Source organism: Poeciliopsis prolifica, unplaced genomic scaffold, assembly GCF_027474105.1.
Source record: "Poeciliopsis prolifica strain line A6 unplaced genomic scaffold, Auburn_PproV2 SCAFFOLD033, whole genome shotgun sequence".
NCBI lineage: Eukaryota > Metazoa > Chordata > Actinopteri > Cyprinodontiformes > Poeciliidae > Poeciliopsis > Poeciliopsis prolifica.
Window position 1 is genome coordinate 4,840,297 of NW_026562408.1, and position 16,047 is coordinate 4,856,343.

The 16,047-nt window shown below is 39.7% G+C and overlaps 2 protein-coding genes across 2 annotated transcripts; both read right to left on the bottom strand.

The window, feature by feature from the left end:
* Positions 1 to 82: 82 nt before the first annotated feature.
* On the bottom strand, positions 83 to 7,385 carry LOC129373512 (von Willebrand factor A domain-containing protein 7-like). The gene is made up of 17 exons (XM_055051475.1): positions 7,322 to 7,385; positions 7,182 to 7,236; positions 6,345 to 6,539; positions 5,995 to 6,267; positions 5,815 to 5,908; positions 5,597 to 5,731; positions 5,090 to 5,276; positions 4,834 to 5,009; positions 4,636 to 4,748; positions 4,423 to 4,539; positions 3,814 to 4,020; positions 3,609 to 3,741; positions 3,264 to 3,413; positions 2,273 to 2,365; positions 1,939 to 2,201; positions 1,564 to 1,857; positions 83 to 972 (listed from the first exon to the last, which is right to left on the bottom strand). The coding sequence occupies exons 1-17, from the start codon at positions 7,327 to 7,329 to the stop codon at positions 586 to 588; spliced, it is 2,880 nt and encodes a 959-aa protein (XP_054907450.1). The 5' UTR covers positions 7,330 to 7,385; the 3' UTR covers positions 83 to 585.
* A 350-nt stretch (positions 7,386 to 7,735) lies between these two features.
* On the bottom strand, positions 7,736 to 15,468 carry LOC129373513 (von Willebrand factor A domain-containing protein 7-like). Its single transcript, XM_055051476.1, has 15 exons — positions 15,281 to 15,468; positions 14,915 to 15,187; positions 14,650 to 14,743; positions 14,432 to 14,563; positions 13,420 to 13,606; positions 13,162 to 13,331; positions 12,721 to 12,833; positions 12,528 to 12,644; positions 11,793 to 11,999; positions 11,580 to 11,712; positions 11,352 to 11,501; positions 11,172 to 11,264; positions 10,821 to 11,098; positions 10,428 to 10,721; positions 7,736 to 10,164 (listed from the first exon to the last, which is right to left on the bottom strand). The coding sequence occupies exons 1-15, from the start codon at positions 15,458 to 15,460 to the stop codon at positions 9,805 to 9,807; spliced, it is 2,781 nt and encodes a 926-aa protein (XP_054907451.1). The 5' UTR covers positions 15,461 to 15,468; the 3' UTR covers positions 7,736 to 9,804.
* Positions 15,469 to 16,047: the final 579 nt, after the last annotated feature.

Here is a 16,047-nt window from a genome sequence, read left to right on the forward strand (position 1 = left end):
TGGGATCCTTCATTTTTTTCAGTGTTGCACCTTTTATCAACTAAATTTCACAATGTATGGCGTAAACATAGACTAACAGCGCATTCATTCATCTCTGCTATAAAAAAAGACAAATATCTTGGATAATTTATTATAACAAGGTCTCACAATTCAAGTAACATCACCATTCTTGAGCGTTTGCTCTTTTTACCCTATTTACAACTTCATTTGCTTTTTAATACAAACAAAAATATGTATTTAGTGCCACACTGAGCATAAAACAGTAATTTAATTAGTTTTTCACAAAATTATTCATGACCCTGTTAAAGTCAAAGTTGATTTCATTCAACCAAAAAGTTTGCTTCTTACGTTTTTTTATCGAAACTGGAGAGAAAAATATATAATATCAGTAAATATTGGTTACCAGCCATTGCAGCATGATTATTGGATATCGATTATCCAAATATTTCTGTCAGTGCATCCCTAATAAAAATATCAGTGCAAATATAAATAAAAAAAGAAAGTAATTGCATTTTAAATTCCTGAATCTCTTTCCAGATGGTTTAGCTTTGTCACAGTGGTTGATAAGTTAGACAACAGAATCATTCAGTTCATGAATTCACTCAGTAAAAGTTGTCCGAACCCCATCATGATGAGACACAGGAAGAAAGACATCGAGGCCATGCCGGACCCGGAGACCCTGGCAGTGAACTGACACGTGCCGACGTTGCCGACCCGGTCCACAACCAGCAGCTGCATGACCGGCGCACAGCAGGAGGCGACGTAGGACACCAGCGTTACGTTCTGGTTTCCGGCCTCCAGGTTGGTGTTGAAGACGCCGGTGCCCTGTATGAGGCTGACGCGTTGGACGCCCGCCCCGCTGTCGCCGTCGGTCACTCTGATGGAGGCGGCCCAAACAGACAGGCTGCAGTTTTCAGCACAGCTGGACTGCATGCTGACAAGCTGACACTCTGGTTGGGTGAAATCATTTATCTGTGGGGGAAAAAAAAGAAAAATTACATTTTTGATTATATATGAGCTAATAACTGCACAAAGGGTTTAGTAACAGTCTGTACATGAGTAGGGATGGTAACATTATTGAGTCTTGTTCAGTGTTACTGTTGCACCATTTAATGAACCCAAATAAACTTGAAAATGCAAATTAAAACAGATGAAAATTCAAACACTGTCAAAAAGAACCATGGAATACTGTGTTGAAGTTTTACCCAGTCCTAATCATGAGTTAGATACCCAAGCATAATTTTTATTTTTAGTATAATAATATTTATAGTATTATACAAACAACATAACTTTTCTTGCCATCAAATGTCTAAGAAAAATGTGAAATGATGAAAATCTTTCAGAGGGTTTACAGGTTAAAATTTCAGACCACACAGATTGGAGAAAGTTAAAAACACCAATGCAACCATTATATGCAAAGTTTCCACTTTTCCAGTGTGGAAATTTCCATTTCAGACCAAGTCAATCTGCAGAAAGTTTAAATCTAGATATTCCCAGAGAACCTGTAAACATTTGACTTGCTGAATATATTTACTTTGAAGGACTTAATTGTGCCGTTATTACCGAGTTCACTATAGAGAATCGCAGCACAATGTAGTTGGTGTCGCTTCCATCCGGCGTCTCGGCCACGATGGTCAGGATGACGTCGGAACCAGACGGGATGCTGAGCGGAGCCAGCAGGGTCACCGTGCCATTAGTGCTGTTCCCACTTTCCACCAATAAAACGGACGGAAACGTGGAGTCAAGACTTCTCGAGTTGGTGGCTCGGATGGTTATGTTTTCATCGGATCTAGTTGAGGCCACAGTGAAGGGCACAGAGGTCATTGTTCCTGCAACCAAGATGCTGTCTGGGTCGGCCTGAATGAAAGAGTTCAAATGTCAGCTTTTCTTTATTTATCAGGTTTTTGGTCTCAACTTTTATTGTTAACTTTTACTCACTGAGAGAGTCAGGTTAGAAGCTCTGAAGTTGGTGGGCGACTGTCTCTGAAAGTCAGTAGCAGAACCTTGAACTCTCCCCTTTACTCTCACTACAAACTCCACCGTCGGCATCACATCGACCTGCACTAAAAAGTCCCCGCTGCCCTGCGGCACAACAACTCCCACTGTCTCCTCCGACCCCTTCGTCGACTCCACCAGAGCAACTTCTGTCACAGCAGCAGAGTCACTTCCTGATATGGTCACCAGCAAACTGCCATTGAAGCCTTTGAAGAACAAAACAGAGTGATTTCTGCTGACCTAATGTCGGTTAAAGTTTAATTCAGCAGGTGTTGACCTGCTCTGGGACGCGTGTCGAGAGCATCGAATCCACCGAAAGGACCCTGAGACGGCTCCACAAAGTCAAACAGGAAGTCAACAGAGCTCTCACCTGCAAATACAAAAATCTAATAAGCATTTTATTGCTTTTAAATAATTTAGCAAAACTAGTAGATGAGTTAAAGTTTAACTCATTCATCTCTACTATTGTGGTTTATTAAGTTGCAGGCTGAGGTTATGCAATAAGTGTGATTAAAAGTGTTTCCTTGTCAGTTTTGGTCATTTTCTCCTACTGAAAGAGACAAATGTTGAAGTCGCAGAACAATTTAAGTGGAGGAACAAAAGAAAAATTGTAAGCAGTGAAAGAAATAGCAAATGTTTTAAAAATGCTGAGAGGTGTTATTATATATGCATAAACCACTGAGTTAAATAAACTATTTGAAGTTTGAAATTGCTGTAACTATAACTAATTTTATTAGAAAAAGAAAAAACTGATAGTTTTGCCTTATCATCACCTCTTTGTGAATTTACAGCAAAGTTAAAGTTAGACTGTGATGCTCAGACTGTCGTTTCAAATTTTTTCTTTACATTTTTGCACATTTAAAAAAAAAAGCCTTTTTTAGTGAAACATTTGTAAAACCTGTCCTGTCATTTCTGTACATCAGTAATAATGCACTTTTGTTTTGATGGTGCCTGTAAATCTGCTGAATTTTCCTCCTGTGGGACGATAAAGGCTTATATTGACCAAGAAATCCCTGGAGCATTTCTGCAAATGGAGGTTCCACACATTGCATTATTTGCAGTATTGTGGATATTCATTGCAGAAAAGAAAAATACTTAAGAAAGACAGAAAATAGTGAGTGTTAAAGTAACATTTGGGTTCTGTTGTACAGAAGTTTATTTATTTATTTATTTATTTTTGAAAAAATGACTATTATAAATAAGTTGCTTTCATAATAATTGCCCCAAATAAAATCAGATGCGAAGTTAGTATAAATGTTGAATCTCACCAACGACTCTCAGGGTGTAGGGCTTATTTGACACCATTCTTATTGCCCAGTTTCCAACTTGCTTTTGCAACCGCACCGTTATGAAGTTTCCCACAGTCTCTGAAGAAGTGATCAATGAGCCTGTAGAGTCGGTGCTTTGCTGAGTTACACCTGGGGGAAGAAAGTAATCAGCACACTGCAGGTCAAAGTTGCAACACAAGTTACCTTTATAATCCTAATTATTACATTTTGAAATTAATAAATTATTCTTTCGGTGCTTGCAAAGATATTTTTGCAAGCGTTATATTTTGAAAAACCGAAACAAAACGTTGTGTTGGCTCAAACGTAAGCAGGCGGTGGTATTACCTGTGGGGCTTGTGAGCGTGAAAGTGATGGACCTGCCGGTGATATAAATTGTCGGGTTTATAACAGTTTCGTCAACAATAAAGGTGAAACTGTCGGTTTGTCCCGGGTTCCTGGACGCCTGCAGAAGGGTCACCTAACGGATCGCAGTGAGAGGTCACACCAGGAGGCTTTTACAAAAACACATTTAGACCTGGGCTGACATTACCATTGAGCTGACAGACTGGACTATGGTTGCTGCAGCCACAGGAAGTTCGGCCTTCGTCACTTCGATGGCCTGACCGCCCGACGCCTGAGCCAGGTCTCTGTACAGCTGAGCGTCAGACTCTGAGATTAATCTCGTCTGCATTTGGTTGCTGTTTCTTCTTCTCCTGCGACGATTAGTAACGACCGAGTCTGTAATCATGAAGTTGACCTGAAATAAGAAAAAAACAGTTTAACTTAAACTGTGTGTGTTTACCTTAGGGAAGAAAAAAACTAAATTATCCCACACAAGAGATGAAAAAATATCTGCACAATCATCTAAAATAGTTTCTAAACAAACCTGCTTTCAACTATGAACATGTTTGGCGTCTCTCTTTGTCATTAAGACACTTTTAGTTCTCTGAAAAAAGTCAAAGGTTTGCACAGAATCGCCAGATTTCAACTACACTGGTCTACCAATTGCATTTGATTGCATTTTGATGCATCAGAGTAAAGGGGGTGGATACAAACACAAAATTCCAGTAAAACTTTAAGTTTCTGTGACAAAATGTAAAAAGGTTTGAGATATATGCTCTGTGCAAGGCTCTATAAAAATATGCATGCAAACACTCACCACTGTTTTGGTCCGCTCTATGAGCGCAATCACCGTGTTCTTCAAATCTTTGTCTTTAGCAGGAGCATCCGTGAAGAGAAATATCTCAGAGTTGAACGGAGCACTGGTTAATGCCAGCTGGAAGATGATGCATCCATATAGTAAAGATCAGCTTCATTAAAAACTGAGGTTTTAAAGACAGTTGGAGAGAGAGAGAGAGAGAGAGAGCATTACCTGCAGCCCTGAAAGACTCATTTCCTCATCATCTCCTCCACCATTAGTTGTTAGATGGTTCACAATGTCCTTGAAAAGTGTTGCATCCGTTGTACGAATCACTGGCCCAAATCCTTGGCAAATAAAACAAATACTTATTTAGTTTTCTTCCTCCTCAGACAGAAAATGTGTTTAGATGTGGAGAAGCTGAAGCCGTACCTGGGTCGCTGAACGGGATGAGGATGTAAACGGACGGTTCGTTCTCTGTTCCCGCCTCGATGTCGATGATGGTGGATGTGACGGTCTTCACCACGGCAATGTCGTCGCTCATGCTCTTTGAGGTGTCAGTGACAAAACAAAGAGCTTTGCTGGATCCTCGAGAGATCCCCACCATCCTAAAATTTCCAAAGCAAAATGGAACAAAATGAAGCAAAATGAATAAAAACCCATTGCTGTGCAGTTTAACCAAACGTACTGCAGGAAGGGGAGGTCTCCAGCTGCCAGTCGGATGTCGTCCAGAAGCTGGCTGGTTGCAGCCACTGCCAGATTTGCGGCTTTCGTGTGGAGATGTCCGTGGCTGGATTGAAAGGAATCCTTGTTAATCCCACCGGTCGGCTCGATCTTACTAGTTCGATCAAACGATCCTCCATGACTGCACTTTCCTTTGATTAAACAAAAGTTTGAGTATTTTTTACACAGGTGGGTTTGTTTTACAGGCATCACAAAAAAAAATAATAATAAATGAATAAATAATTTGAACATCATGTCAGAAAACAGAAGCCATAGACTGCAAAACAGCTAAAGCACTGAATGCCTTTAAATCTAGTTTAAACAGCTGGATCGTTGAGTCAGAGAACTGCTGCAAGGAAATAGTTACTCATAAACTTGAACAGGATGAATATCTGTAATGTGTTACTGACAAAGCTGTATTCAAGAAGAAGAATAAATTTTCCAAAGGTTATTGTAAGAGATGTGACTTTACCAGGTGGCTTGGTTGAGACCACAGGTACGAGCCCAAAGTAGCCAGAGGTCAGGATCTGTCCAGCGATGACGTCCTCCAGGATGTTGTTGGTGCAGTCGTCGCCGACACAGTTGCGACAGGTGACTCTGCTTTCATCTAAAACCACATTAGATCAGATGGTTTTACTCCATTTCATCCAAACGGCAGTCTGCAGAGCCATCAGCTCATGCCATCTTTACCTGCGATGTTGCCAATGCTGGCTTCTGTTTTAATCAGATTGGAGTTCGGGAGTGTGTTTCCCAGCTCCACCCAGTTGCTGTGACTGTAGAAATCCTTCAACATTGATAAGAGAAGAATTACCAGTCAATCCACAAAGATTTCAATCTTTAAAACAAAAAAGTACAAATTATGTTGAATACTTGCAAAGGATGCATGATCTCTCCCAGTTTCTGCCTTGCGGTCTCATAATTCCCCATCCTGTTGTCGGCTTTGACAGCAACCAATCCCTCTGTGATGATCCTCCTTCCCTGAACGAACTCCTCATCGTCAAAGTGGAAGCTCGCTTTGAAGAGGTAGCGGATGTCCACTCTGATGTTCCTCCGCTTGATGGATGTGATGGCCTGATGGAAAGCCTTCGATGACTGCGAGGCGCCGCAGGCAGCAGCAACGCCTTGTGCAGTGAAAGGCTGAGCCTGAAAACACACAGTGTCACCAAGACTGAAAGGAGCCAGTTTCTAGAAAGAATGATGCAACAGGAGTGTATTCCTACCGGGAAGTTGAAGTTCGTTCCTTCAGTCAGGGCTCGAGAGCGGCATGCCTGCACAGTTGCATTGAGAATCGCTTGCTCTGTAATTTCCTGGTGATTTAAAGAGCCTCCAGGCAAAATGTCAAATGCCTGAGGTCCGATGAGCAGCAGGAGGAAACAAAGCACAGCAAACACTGAGCGGATCATGGCTCCAACTTTCTGAAAGGAAACAAATATCTACAGTTTAGATCTTCAGTCACTTTTGACACTACAAATATTATTCTAGTCAGTTTTAATGCATCTTGTTAAAAGCTCAACAATAGTTCAGCAAAACTACAAATTCAGAAACTTTTAATACAAAATTGGTGAATCTTTTTCAATTTAATCCTGGATCATATTAATATATTTTCAATGTCATTTAGTTAAATGCACCCAAGCAAGTTGAAATGTTTTCTATTACGTTAAATGTTTTGGATAAATTTGTCTCAATTCTTTAATCAGGTTAGTTTGTTTCAAATCCTTCAACATTTCTGCTCAATACTTGCAAAAGATTTAAACCAGGAATGTTTTCTCATTCAGAGGCTTGAGTTTTCATTTTCACTAAAGTTGAAGTCTAAGCTGTTAAAAAAGCATAATTTTCAGTACAAAATCTGTTTTTTTTCCTGTTAAAACACCAAACTGTGTTCACAAATTTAATTTGACCTAAACTGTCACAATCAGATGAAATAAAATTGGTTTTGATCTTAATAACTGAAGAACCTTTAAGAATAAAAGCACATCATGAAGAGAAAGACCAAACAAAGAGTCTCCTGCTCCAAATGTAAAACCTTTAAGCATAAACTTTGTCTCCCGCATACTTACCAGGATTATGAACAGATTCAGTTCCTTTGGTACCATCAAGTGCAGCTTTAAAAACCTAAACGAAACATTTTAAATCACTTTGAAAAAGCCATTTTGAAACCATTAAAGTATTTATTGGACGTGATGATTAAAAGCTTTACCAAATCATAAAATATTAATCTTGGAAAGTCTGAAATTCATCCCAATTCTAGCTTTCATGTTGGATCCCTTTCATAGGAGTGAAAGGAAACACCGACTCACCTTGTTGCTGTTCAGCAAACTTTGTGATTTTGTCAACACTGACCTTATCAGAGTCAGTTTCAAGGCGGAGTCTTACTGGACTTGTCCTGCTGCTTCTGATCGCACCATTATGCAAACGTCATGTCTGCACTTTGGGATTTCTATTTTATACTGACATGGAAATTTAATGCTTACTTAAAATTTGCTGCTATAGTGAATTAAATTAAATCAGACAAAAGTTTTGGATTTATGTTCTGCTAAGGAGAAGGAAGGAAAAAACTGCAACAACATTCTTTACTTTCGTTTTTAATCATTATTCAAACCACAGCTCGATTATCTGCAATCTTTTCATATTTTCATGCCTGGCAGGTCCCTTTAGAAACAGGATGCAAAAGCCACTGAGCAAGATTCATGCATGTTCACTTTTGGTTTCTTAAGAGGCCAAAGTTCACTTTGCTACATAATTAAAATATTGGATAAATAAGTTTCTGGAAGCTTAACCAATAACTACAAGAATAACACCCCACTGCTGCTGCTGTAAATAAGGAAATCTGAGGTTTAGAAATGTGGTTTTAAGAAAGTTTAAGGAAAAACATTAAATTGAAAACATTTCATTTGAATTAATTAAATTAAAACAAAAAAATGGGAGTGTAGCATGAGAATAAGCAGGATTATTGCAGCGACATTTGAGATGCATTTGCAATATGATGCACATGTTCAGTCCACCTGGTGTTTTATTCACAATATGTAACAGAAAAACATTCTGCATTAGTCTGACAGGAGTTAAAACTCTTTAAACTCTGCAAAGTTCACATTTTATCATCTTGTAAAAACATGAATCTATTTGTGATGAGGCAAGAAAAACTTGAAACGACTGAACCGTTCACCTCCACATCCGACTTCTCCAGAACTAAATCCACTTGTATAGTTTGTTTCAGCTTTAATAAAAATATTAACTGATTATTTCATTGTAAATAATACAGATTTTTTCTGAATTGGAAAACAGGATCATGGAAATTTAGTGTTGTTATCATATCTGATGTTAAAGACAAGATCACATTTCTCCTGCTTGGTATGTTGAAACTCTTATCTGATCATCTAGAAATGATCGGATAAGTTGAACATGGACCAAACCGGTCCATATTTAAGACCAGTTGACAAGAAGCCGGCTGATTGTTTTCCGCTTCCGTCGGCAGACAGACAGACAGACAGACAGACAGACAGAGCTTCACTGGACATATTTAATAATAAACAAAAAAGAAAAATTCACAGGCGAAGTTGTAGGAACAAAAAGTGACGGACCACAGGCAGCGAGCCGAGCAATTTAACAGACATAATAGGAGGAAAAACCAGCAAAGAACAACAAACAGCTTAATCAAATTAAATATGGAGGGATGAGTGGATGAAAACATTAGATCAGGTGAGCAGATCAGGTGAGCAGATCAGGTGACTGGGATCAGCTGTGGAAAGGAGCCAAGCGGCAGGATGAAGGAAAGTAAGAACAAAACAACAGAGAAAAGGCAACAAGGAAATGATAGAAACACAAATGAAAACCAAAACTCTGCACAATATGAACACAGTGTGATTGTGTTTGAGTCAGGGATCAAATATTTTCTAGCATAGATGAGATAATTACCTTTTTTTTCTTTTTTGCTTTTTCATGTAAACAGTTTTGACCATTTTTCTAGGATTAAATGATTGACATTCATCAACTCAAAACCTCCAAAAAAACTTAAGCTTAACATTTTTAAGTTTAAGTTTGATTAATTTATTTCAAACAGGTTTTTAAAAACAATCAGTAGGACATACTTAACCAAAAATAAATAATTTGTTTACTGTTCGTTTTGAAAAAGAGTAGGAAGATTAAAATATTGTTTAAAGTTGACAGGAAATTTGAAAATATCACTTGATAATTATGTGAAAGATTGGACCTGAGCACCAACTATAAAGTTGCATATATTTTAAAAAGACTTAAATAAATAATCAATGCTAAGTCTGGTGGTTGCACAAGTAAAGCCTGGTGGCCCGCCAGACTTATAATCTCCTGGGGGAAACCCTGACTTTTTAAAGTGTACAGGAAGGTCAGGTTTCAGTGTTTTTTATAGAAGGTCTTCTAATTGGATGTACAGCTGAATTGTTTTGTACGTCAGAAAAATAAAACAAAAACTGTAACACTCAACTTTAAGTTCAGACGAACGCCTTGGTGTATTTTCATATGGGTGCCACCTTCAGACATGACATAGTTGTTTTGTTTAACAGAAATTGGTTTAGAAATCAAAAATTGGAATTTTCTGTCCAATTCTGTGAAAAGGCAAAAAAATAAAAAAGAAGCTGACATTTAGTTAGGATTCGATTTTCCAACATGGTTCATAAGTTGGGCACTTCTGATGATCACCGTCCGGAGCTACAAGGAAACTTTCAGGAATGTGAAGACAAAGGAAAGTAAAACTGAGTAATCCACTCTCGAGGACCAACATGCAGCAGAGAAACTACAGATTTCCACGTTTCCCACTTGATCCACAGCCACCAGCTGCATTTTAGAAGAGCAGCAGGAAGCCGCATAAGTCACTAAGGTTGAATTATCCGCTGCTGTGGTGATGTTCATCGTGCCGCTGCCTTCTCTGAGACTGACGCTGTCCACACCCGTCCCGTTAACGCCGTCGCTCACCTGGACGGAGACCTCCCACATGAACTGGTCGCAGTGTTTAGAGCATCTCTTCTGCGGGCTGAATTGTTTACACACTGGTGGAGTGAAATCAGTCACCTGTAAAAGAGAGACAGCAAAAATATCAATATTTACCCTCAATAATGTGGCAGAGTATGAGGGCCAGGCTAAATAAAAAAGAAAAATTCTAGTAATAGTATGACCTTATTCTCAAAACATCAGGACGTTTTTCTTGCACAGCTTCATTCTCGTAATTTTATCACTTTTTTGTCATAATTTTTATTCATTTTTTTATTAGCATGACCCTAACACTCATCGTACAATGATGTCTTCAAATGTATGAAAAACCAGAGACACGTTACTTTTGGCAGGACTGTGAGATGCAGCACAACATAGTTGGTGTCCGTCCCTCCAGGAGCCACGGCCTCGACGGTCAGAGTGATGACGGTGCCGGACGGCGTGTCGGCAGGCGCTGTGACGTTCACCGTCCCGTTGGCACTACCTCCAGCACTCAGGACTAAATTAGTTGGGTAAAACAGCGGGAGGTTTTGGTCATTGGTGGCTTGAATTAAGAAGCGTCCTCCTTCGCCGGTTGTCATCACAGAGAAAAGAACTGATTTTAGTGTTCCTGGCTCCAACACGATGTCGTACTCATCCTAAAAAAATAATACAAAGAGAGCAGTTAAGACACAAGAACAGAGATACTGATCTGTTTTAAATATTTAAAGGTTTTGGTCTTTATTTGCATCACTTACGACAGCGACAGTGAGACCGGAGGCTCTCAGGCTGGTGGTCGACTGTCTCTGGAAGATCCCTGAAGAAGCTCTGGAGACGCCGTTGTTGTTCTGGCCCTTCACAAGCACAACAAACTCAACCGATGGGATCCTGTCGAAGCGGACGATATATTGTCCTCCACCCTGGGCCTCCACGGTGCCGTTGACCTGACCAGAACCCGACGATTCGACCAGCGTGACCTCTGTCACCGGGGCAGAGTCGCTTCCAAACAGAGTCACCAGCAGACTGGCATTTCCTCCTTCGAAGAAAAGAAACGTTTTTTGGTCCAAAGCCGCTTAATTTTCACTGCATCCCAGCTGTGTTTTCATTACCAGCTGTGGGTCGATTGTCAATTACATCAAATCCTCCAAACGGACCGTCAGACTCCACAATGAAGTCAAACAGGAAGTCAATGGAGCTCTCTCCTGTAAATGCAGAAAAATACAATGAATTAAGTTATCTAACCTTTTTATTTAACCATTTTCATTTAACGGTTAAAATCAGAGTCTTACCTACAACTTTCAGACTGTAGGAATTTTTTGACACTATTCCTATTTCCCAAACTCCTGCTAGCGTCAGCAACTTCACGGTGTGGAGGTTTCCAACCGTCTGGGAGGAAATGACTGAAGATCCTGATGTAGCCACATTGTTTTGAACCACACCTACACAAAGAAATTATAGAAACTAGTTAAACAAAGCAACTGAAGTTGGCACAACTTATGAAATGTTTTGACACCGACCTGAGGGATCGATGAGCGTAAACTCAACGTTACTTCCAGTGACGTAAATCGTCAAATTTCTCACTGACTCATCAACTGAAAAGGTAAAGTTTTCAGTTTTTCCAGGGTTCCTGGAAGCTTGCAGGAGGGTCACCTGAAAAATTGAGGATAACTCAGCAGGTGAAATCTTTAAACGTGAAAATAAAACAAGTTAGTCTTAATTTGTCTTCGTACCAGAGAGGAGCTGGTGGACTCAGTCAGGATGTCGATGGCCTCCAGCAGATTACTTTTGGAGACTTTGACAGCCTGACCTCCTGAGGTCTGAGCCAGGTCTTTGTACAGCTGGCCGTCTGCTCTGGCCATGCGGTAGCTTTGTTGCTGGTTGCCCTCTCCTGGTGTTTGTTGACGGATCCCAAGAACATTAGTTATCATGAAGTTCACCTGAAACAAAATGAGGGAACCAATAAACCCGGAAATGTTGAGACTTTTTACAAACCAAAATGTGACGAAGCTGAAGTTGGTTTCCGATTGCAGATTCCGATTCAGAAAATGGCCACCAAATTTTTCCTACATTTGCATCTTTTATCTACTCTCGCTAAAAACCTACAACAACTAGACTCTTCAAACCTGGATTAGATTATTCTCAACTAATAGCAGAATATTTAAAACCCAGTTTGTTATTTGTGAAACCTTTATTTTAATTGTGAAACTTCAATAAAGGACTATTTCAGTCCTCCTTCTCTGAAATGTCCATTATTTTGCTTTCTCTCATAAAAGATGCTGACGGTAGTGAAAAAATTGGTGAAATTGCCCTTTACTGAAGTTTCACAAAGATGTTTATGAGAACACTGAATCTGTTTGGTAACAGTGATAACAACTGGGCCAATGCCATCTTCTTTTCATATCTTTCACATTGATTATTTTTGACTGGATCAATAGAATCTGCACTGCTTCTGCAGAATTACTCACCACAGATTTGGTCTGCTCAATGAGAGCGATCACCGGGTTTCTCAGGTGTTTGTCTTTGGCCGGAGCATCGGTAAAAACAAAGATCTCAGAATTGGGAGGCGCGCCAGTCAGAGCTAGCTGTATGAAGAAACAGAAGAATGCTTTAGTATTTGCTTTTCATATGTTAGCAATTTTGCAGCATCAAACAAAGCACCTGAAGTCCAGAAAGACTCAGTTCTGGAGTATCTCCACCTCCAGCTGCTTTCAGAGAGTTGATGTAGCCCTTAAAGATTTCTGGATCTGTTGTCCGAATCAGTGGCCCAAACTCTGCACATTTGATGAAAAACAAAGACATTTTCTGTTGTCCCTCTTAGAGCTTAAACCGAATGACAGAGGGTGCAGAACAGTCTTTCTGCAAGGTACTGCATGTAAACGGCCGTTTATTTGCTGTGACGTTACGTGATGTGAAAGTGTGATGCTCGCTAACCAAAGGATTGTGTTTAAATGTCCGAGTCACATTTACCAAACAGCAAACAACAAAGAAAACAGCTGTGTGTCAAGAGACTATTAATGCAAGAGACTGTTAGTTTATTGTTGGGCAATTTCAAGTTAATTGGTCCTGACACGATTTAAGAAACGCTGGCTAAGATTGTACCTGGATCACTGAAGGGAACCAGAACATAAATCGACGGCTCATCCGGTGTTCCCAGCTTGCTGTCTATTATGGAGGCTGTGACCTCTTTCACTGCAGCGATGTCATCCCCCATGCTTCCTGTTGTGTCGACCACAAAACACAACGGTTTCCCTTTGAACAGCCCCATCATCCTAAGGAATGACAAACAAAGATAGACAAAAGTCAGTTTTATGAATTATACAATGGCATAATTTCAGCAAGAAATACTGAATTTATTACTCAAGGAAAGCATTGTCCCCAGCTGCACTGCGAACGTCCTCCAGCAGCTCACTGGTTGCTGCTATCGCCATGTTGGCTGCTTGAGAGTGGAGGTGTCCATGACTGGAGTCCAGCGTATCTTTGCTGATTCCACCTTTCGGTTCCATTAAACTTGTACTGTCCAGTCCACCGCCATGGCTGCATTTTCCTGTTTGTCATCATAGAGCACAAATGATTGAACCAGTCTGAAATGGTTTTAGAAATGTACAGGTGTCAAAAAAAAGCAGAAAAGAAAGTCCAATGAGACATCAGGCAGCAAAAGCTCCTAAAAATATTCTCAAAGTTTTGAGGAATTTCTGCTCCTTCAATGTTATATGTAGTATTTGAATTTTCATGCAATGTTAGATCTTGTTGCTACGAGAAAACTAAGCTCACTCTTTTATGATAATATTGATTTTGGAGAACATTGTGCAGAAATTTTTCCATTGTGCCTGCTGCTAGCATTTGCTTGATTTAAATAAAAATCAGTAATTTCTTCTTTGAATTCCAATTTTGATTTCCAAATATTCACTTCCTGCTAAAGAGCCCCCCCTGGTGGTTGAAGAAAAATCCACAGAAAAGCCACACCTGGCTATGAGCCGCATGGTTCAACGTGTGGGAAGAAAAAGTAGCAGCTTATAGTCCAAAAAATACGGTAATAGAGAAATATCACACATTGTTCAACTAAAAATGACAAAATGATCATATATTATTTTTGGAGCAATAATGCAGCTGGTATTATTATCAGATTAATCAAATAAAATATTTGGTTAAATGATAGTTTATTTTAAAGGCACCAAATAATTATGGCAACCAAATATTCTTCTTAATCTTCTAAGTTTAATAAATGAAGAATTTTCTGTGTTTTCTCAAAGTTTAAGACCTGGTAAAAAATCAGATCAGACCAAATATATGCAGCACCATCACAGTGTAAAGTCAGAGAAATGACAAAAAGTGTCAGCTAAAAAAAATCAACCCATGAAAATATTTCTACCTGAGGGCTTAGAAAAAGGATTAACCAGACTGAAATATCCTGAAGTGAGGATGTTGTTTCGCAGAATGTCGCTCCGAATGTTGTTTCTGCAGTCGTCTCCATTACAGCTTTGACAGGTTGCTCTGGTTTTAGCTGCAGATTCAGATTGGAGCAGAAATTAATGAAAAAACAAAATTGTTATCAAACACACATTAAAGTCAGTATCATTATGTCTTTACCTGCTACGTTTCCAACACGGACGTTCGCTTTGATCAAATTGCTATTTGGGGATCTGTGGCCTATTTCCATCCAGTTGCTGTGACTGTAGAAATCCTTAATTTTCAAAGAAACAAGAGGCAAAATTACAGCTTTCATCTTTGATGTTGAATTGAATTCAGAAATACAGAATTGATTCACAAACCACTTATTAGAAGCACTTTAAAATGTTCATTTTGTGACGCTTTCTTCTGCTGTGAATTTGAATCGGAAACCATTCAGAAATACCTGTAAAGTGTGTAAAATCCTTCCAAGATTTTCCACGGCTGAAACAAAGTTCTGCTGCTTATTGGAGGCCTTGATGACCGATAAACCGTCTGTGACTATCTTCTTCCCTTCGTCCAGCTCCTCATTGTCACAGTGACGACGAGCGCTCAGGCCATATATAATGTCCGTTTGAATGTTCTTCCTCTGAATCCGCTGGATGGTTTCGATGAAACTTTTTAAGGATTTTGATGCTCCGCAGGCAGCAGCAACAGATGAAGCAGTGAAAGGCTGACGCTGCACAGACATACACACTGTGTTTTATTCAAACAGAACCTGATTGGGTTGAAAATGGGATGAAAAGACGTGGCGAGTTGGTTTGATTCTTACAGGAAAAGTGAAATCCCTGCCCTCAGACTGAGCCAGGCTGCGGCACACCTGCACTGTGACGTTTAGGACGGCTCTCTCTGTGATGGCTTCGTGGGTCAGAGACTCTCCGTTACGAAGAATACCAAAACCATGAGCGCCAGTCTGCAGAAGCAGCAAACACAGCACAGCCAAGCCGGACATCACTGCAAAATCTGCAGGAAAACAGAAAGTCTGAAGTTTAACACCTTCTCCAAAAGCAACATTTTTATATTAGGTGACAAAAAAAAAGGAAACCTTACACAATTTGCATCAAAAATGTGATATTTGAGCTGGTTTTGATGCTTTATACTCTTTTTTTTTAATTCTGAACTTTGATCAAGATTCAAGGAGTTTTTAGCAGAAATTTTTGTCATGATTTGAGTTTTCTGTGTTTGGGTTTCTGTGTCTTTTGAGTCTCCTGTTCCCAGGTGTGTCTCGCTGCCTGATTACCTTCTGTATATTTAATGTCAACTGTGTCTCTGTGTCTTTCTCGGGTCCTTGTCTATTCTGTCCTGTCCAACTTGCCGTCCATTCAGTTTCCAGTTGCCACCAGTTTTTCAGCCTTCTGCTCTCGCTCAGCTGCCTGGATTGTTGGACTTTGTACTTTCGGTATCATCATTTCATTTCCGAAACCTGGGTCCACTGAGTCTGCCTCACACCGCAGTTCATGACAATATTATATTTTTCAGATCTTTCGTCATTGTGGTCAGACTTTTTAAACGATATTCAGCACCTTTTTTTCTATTTAC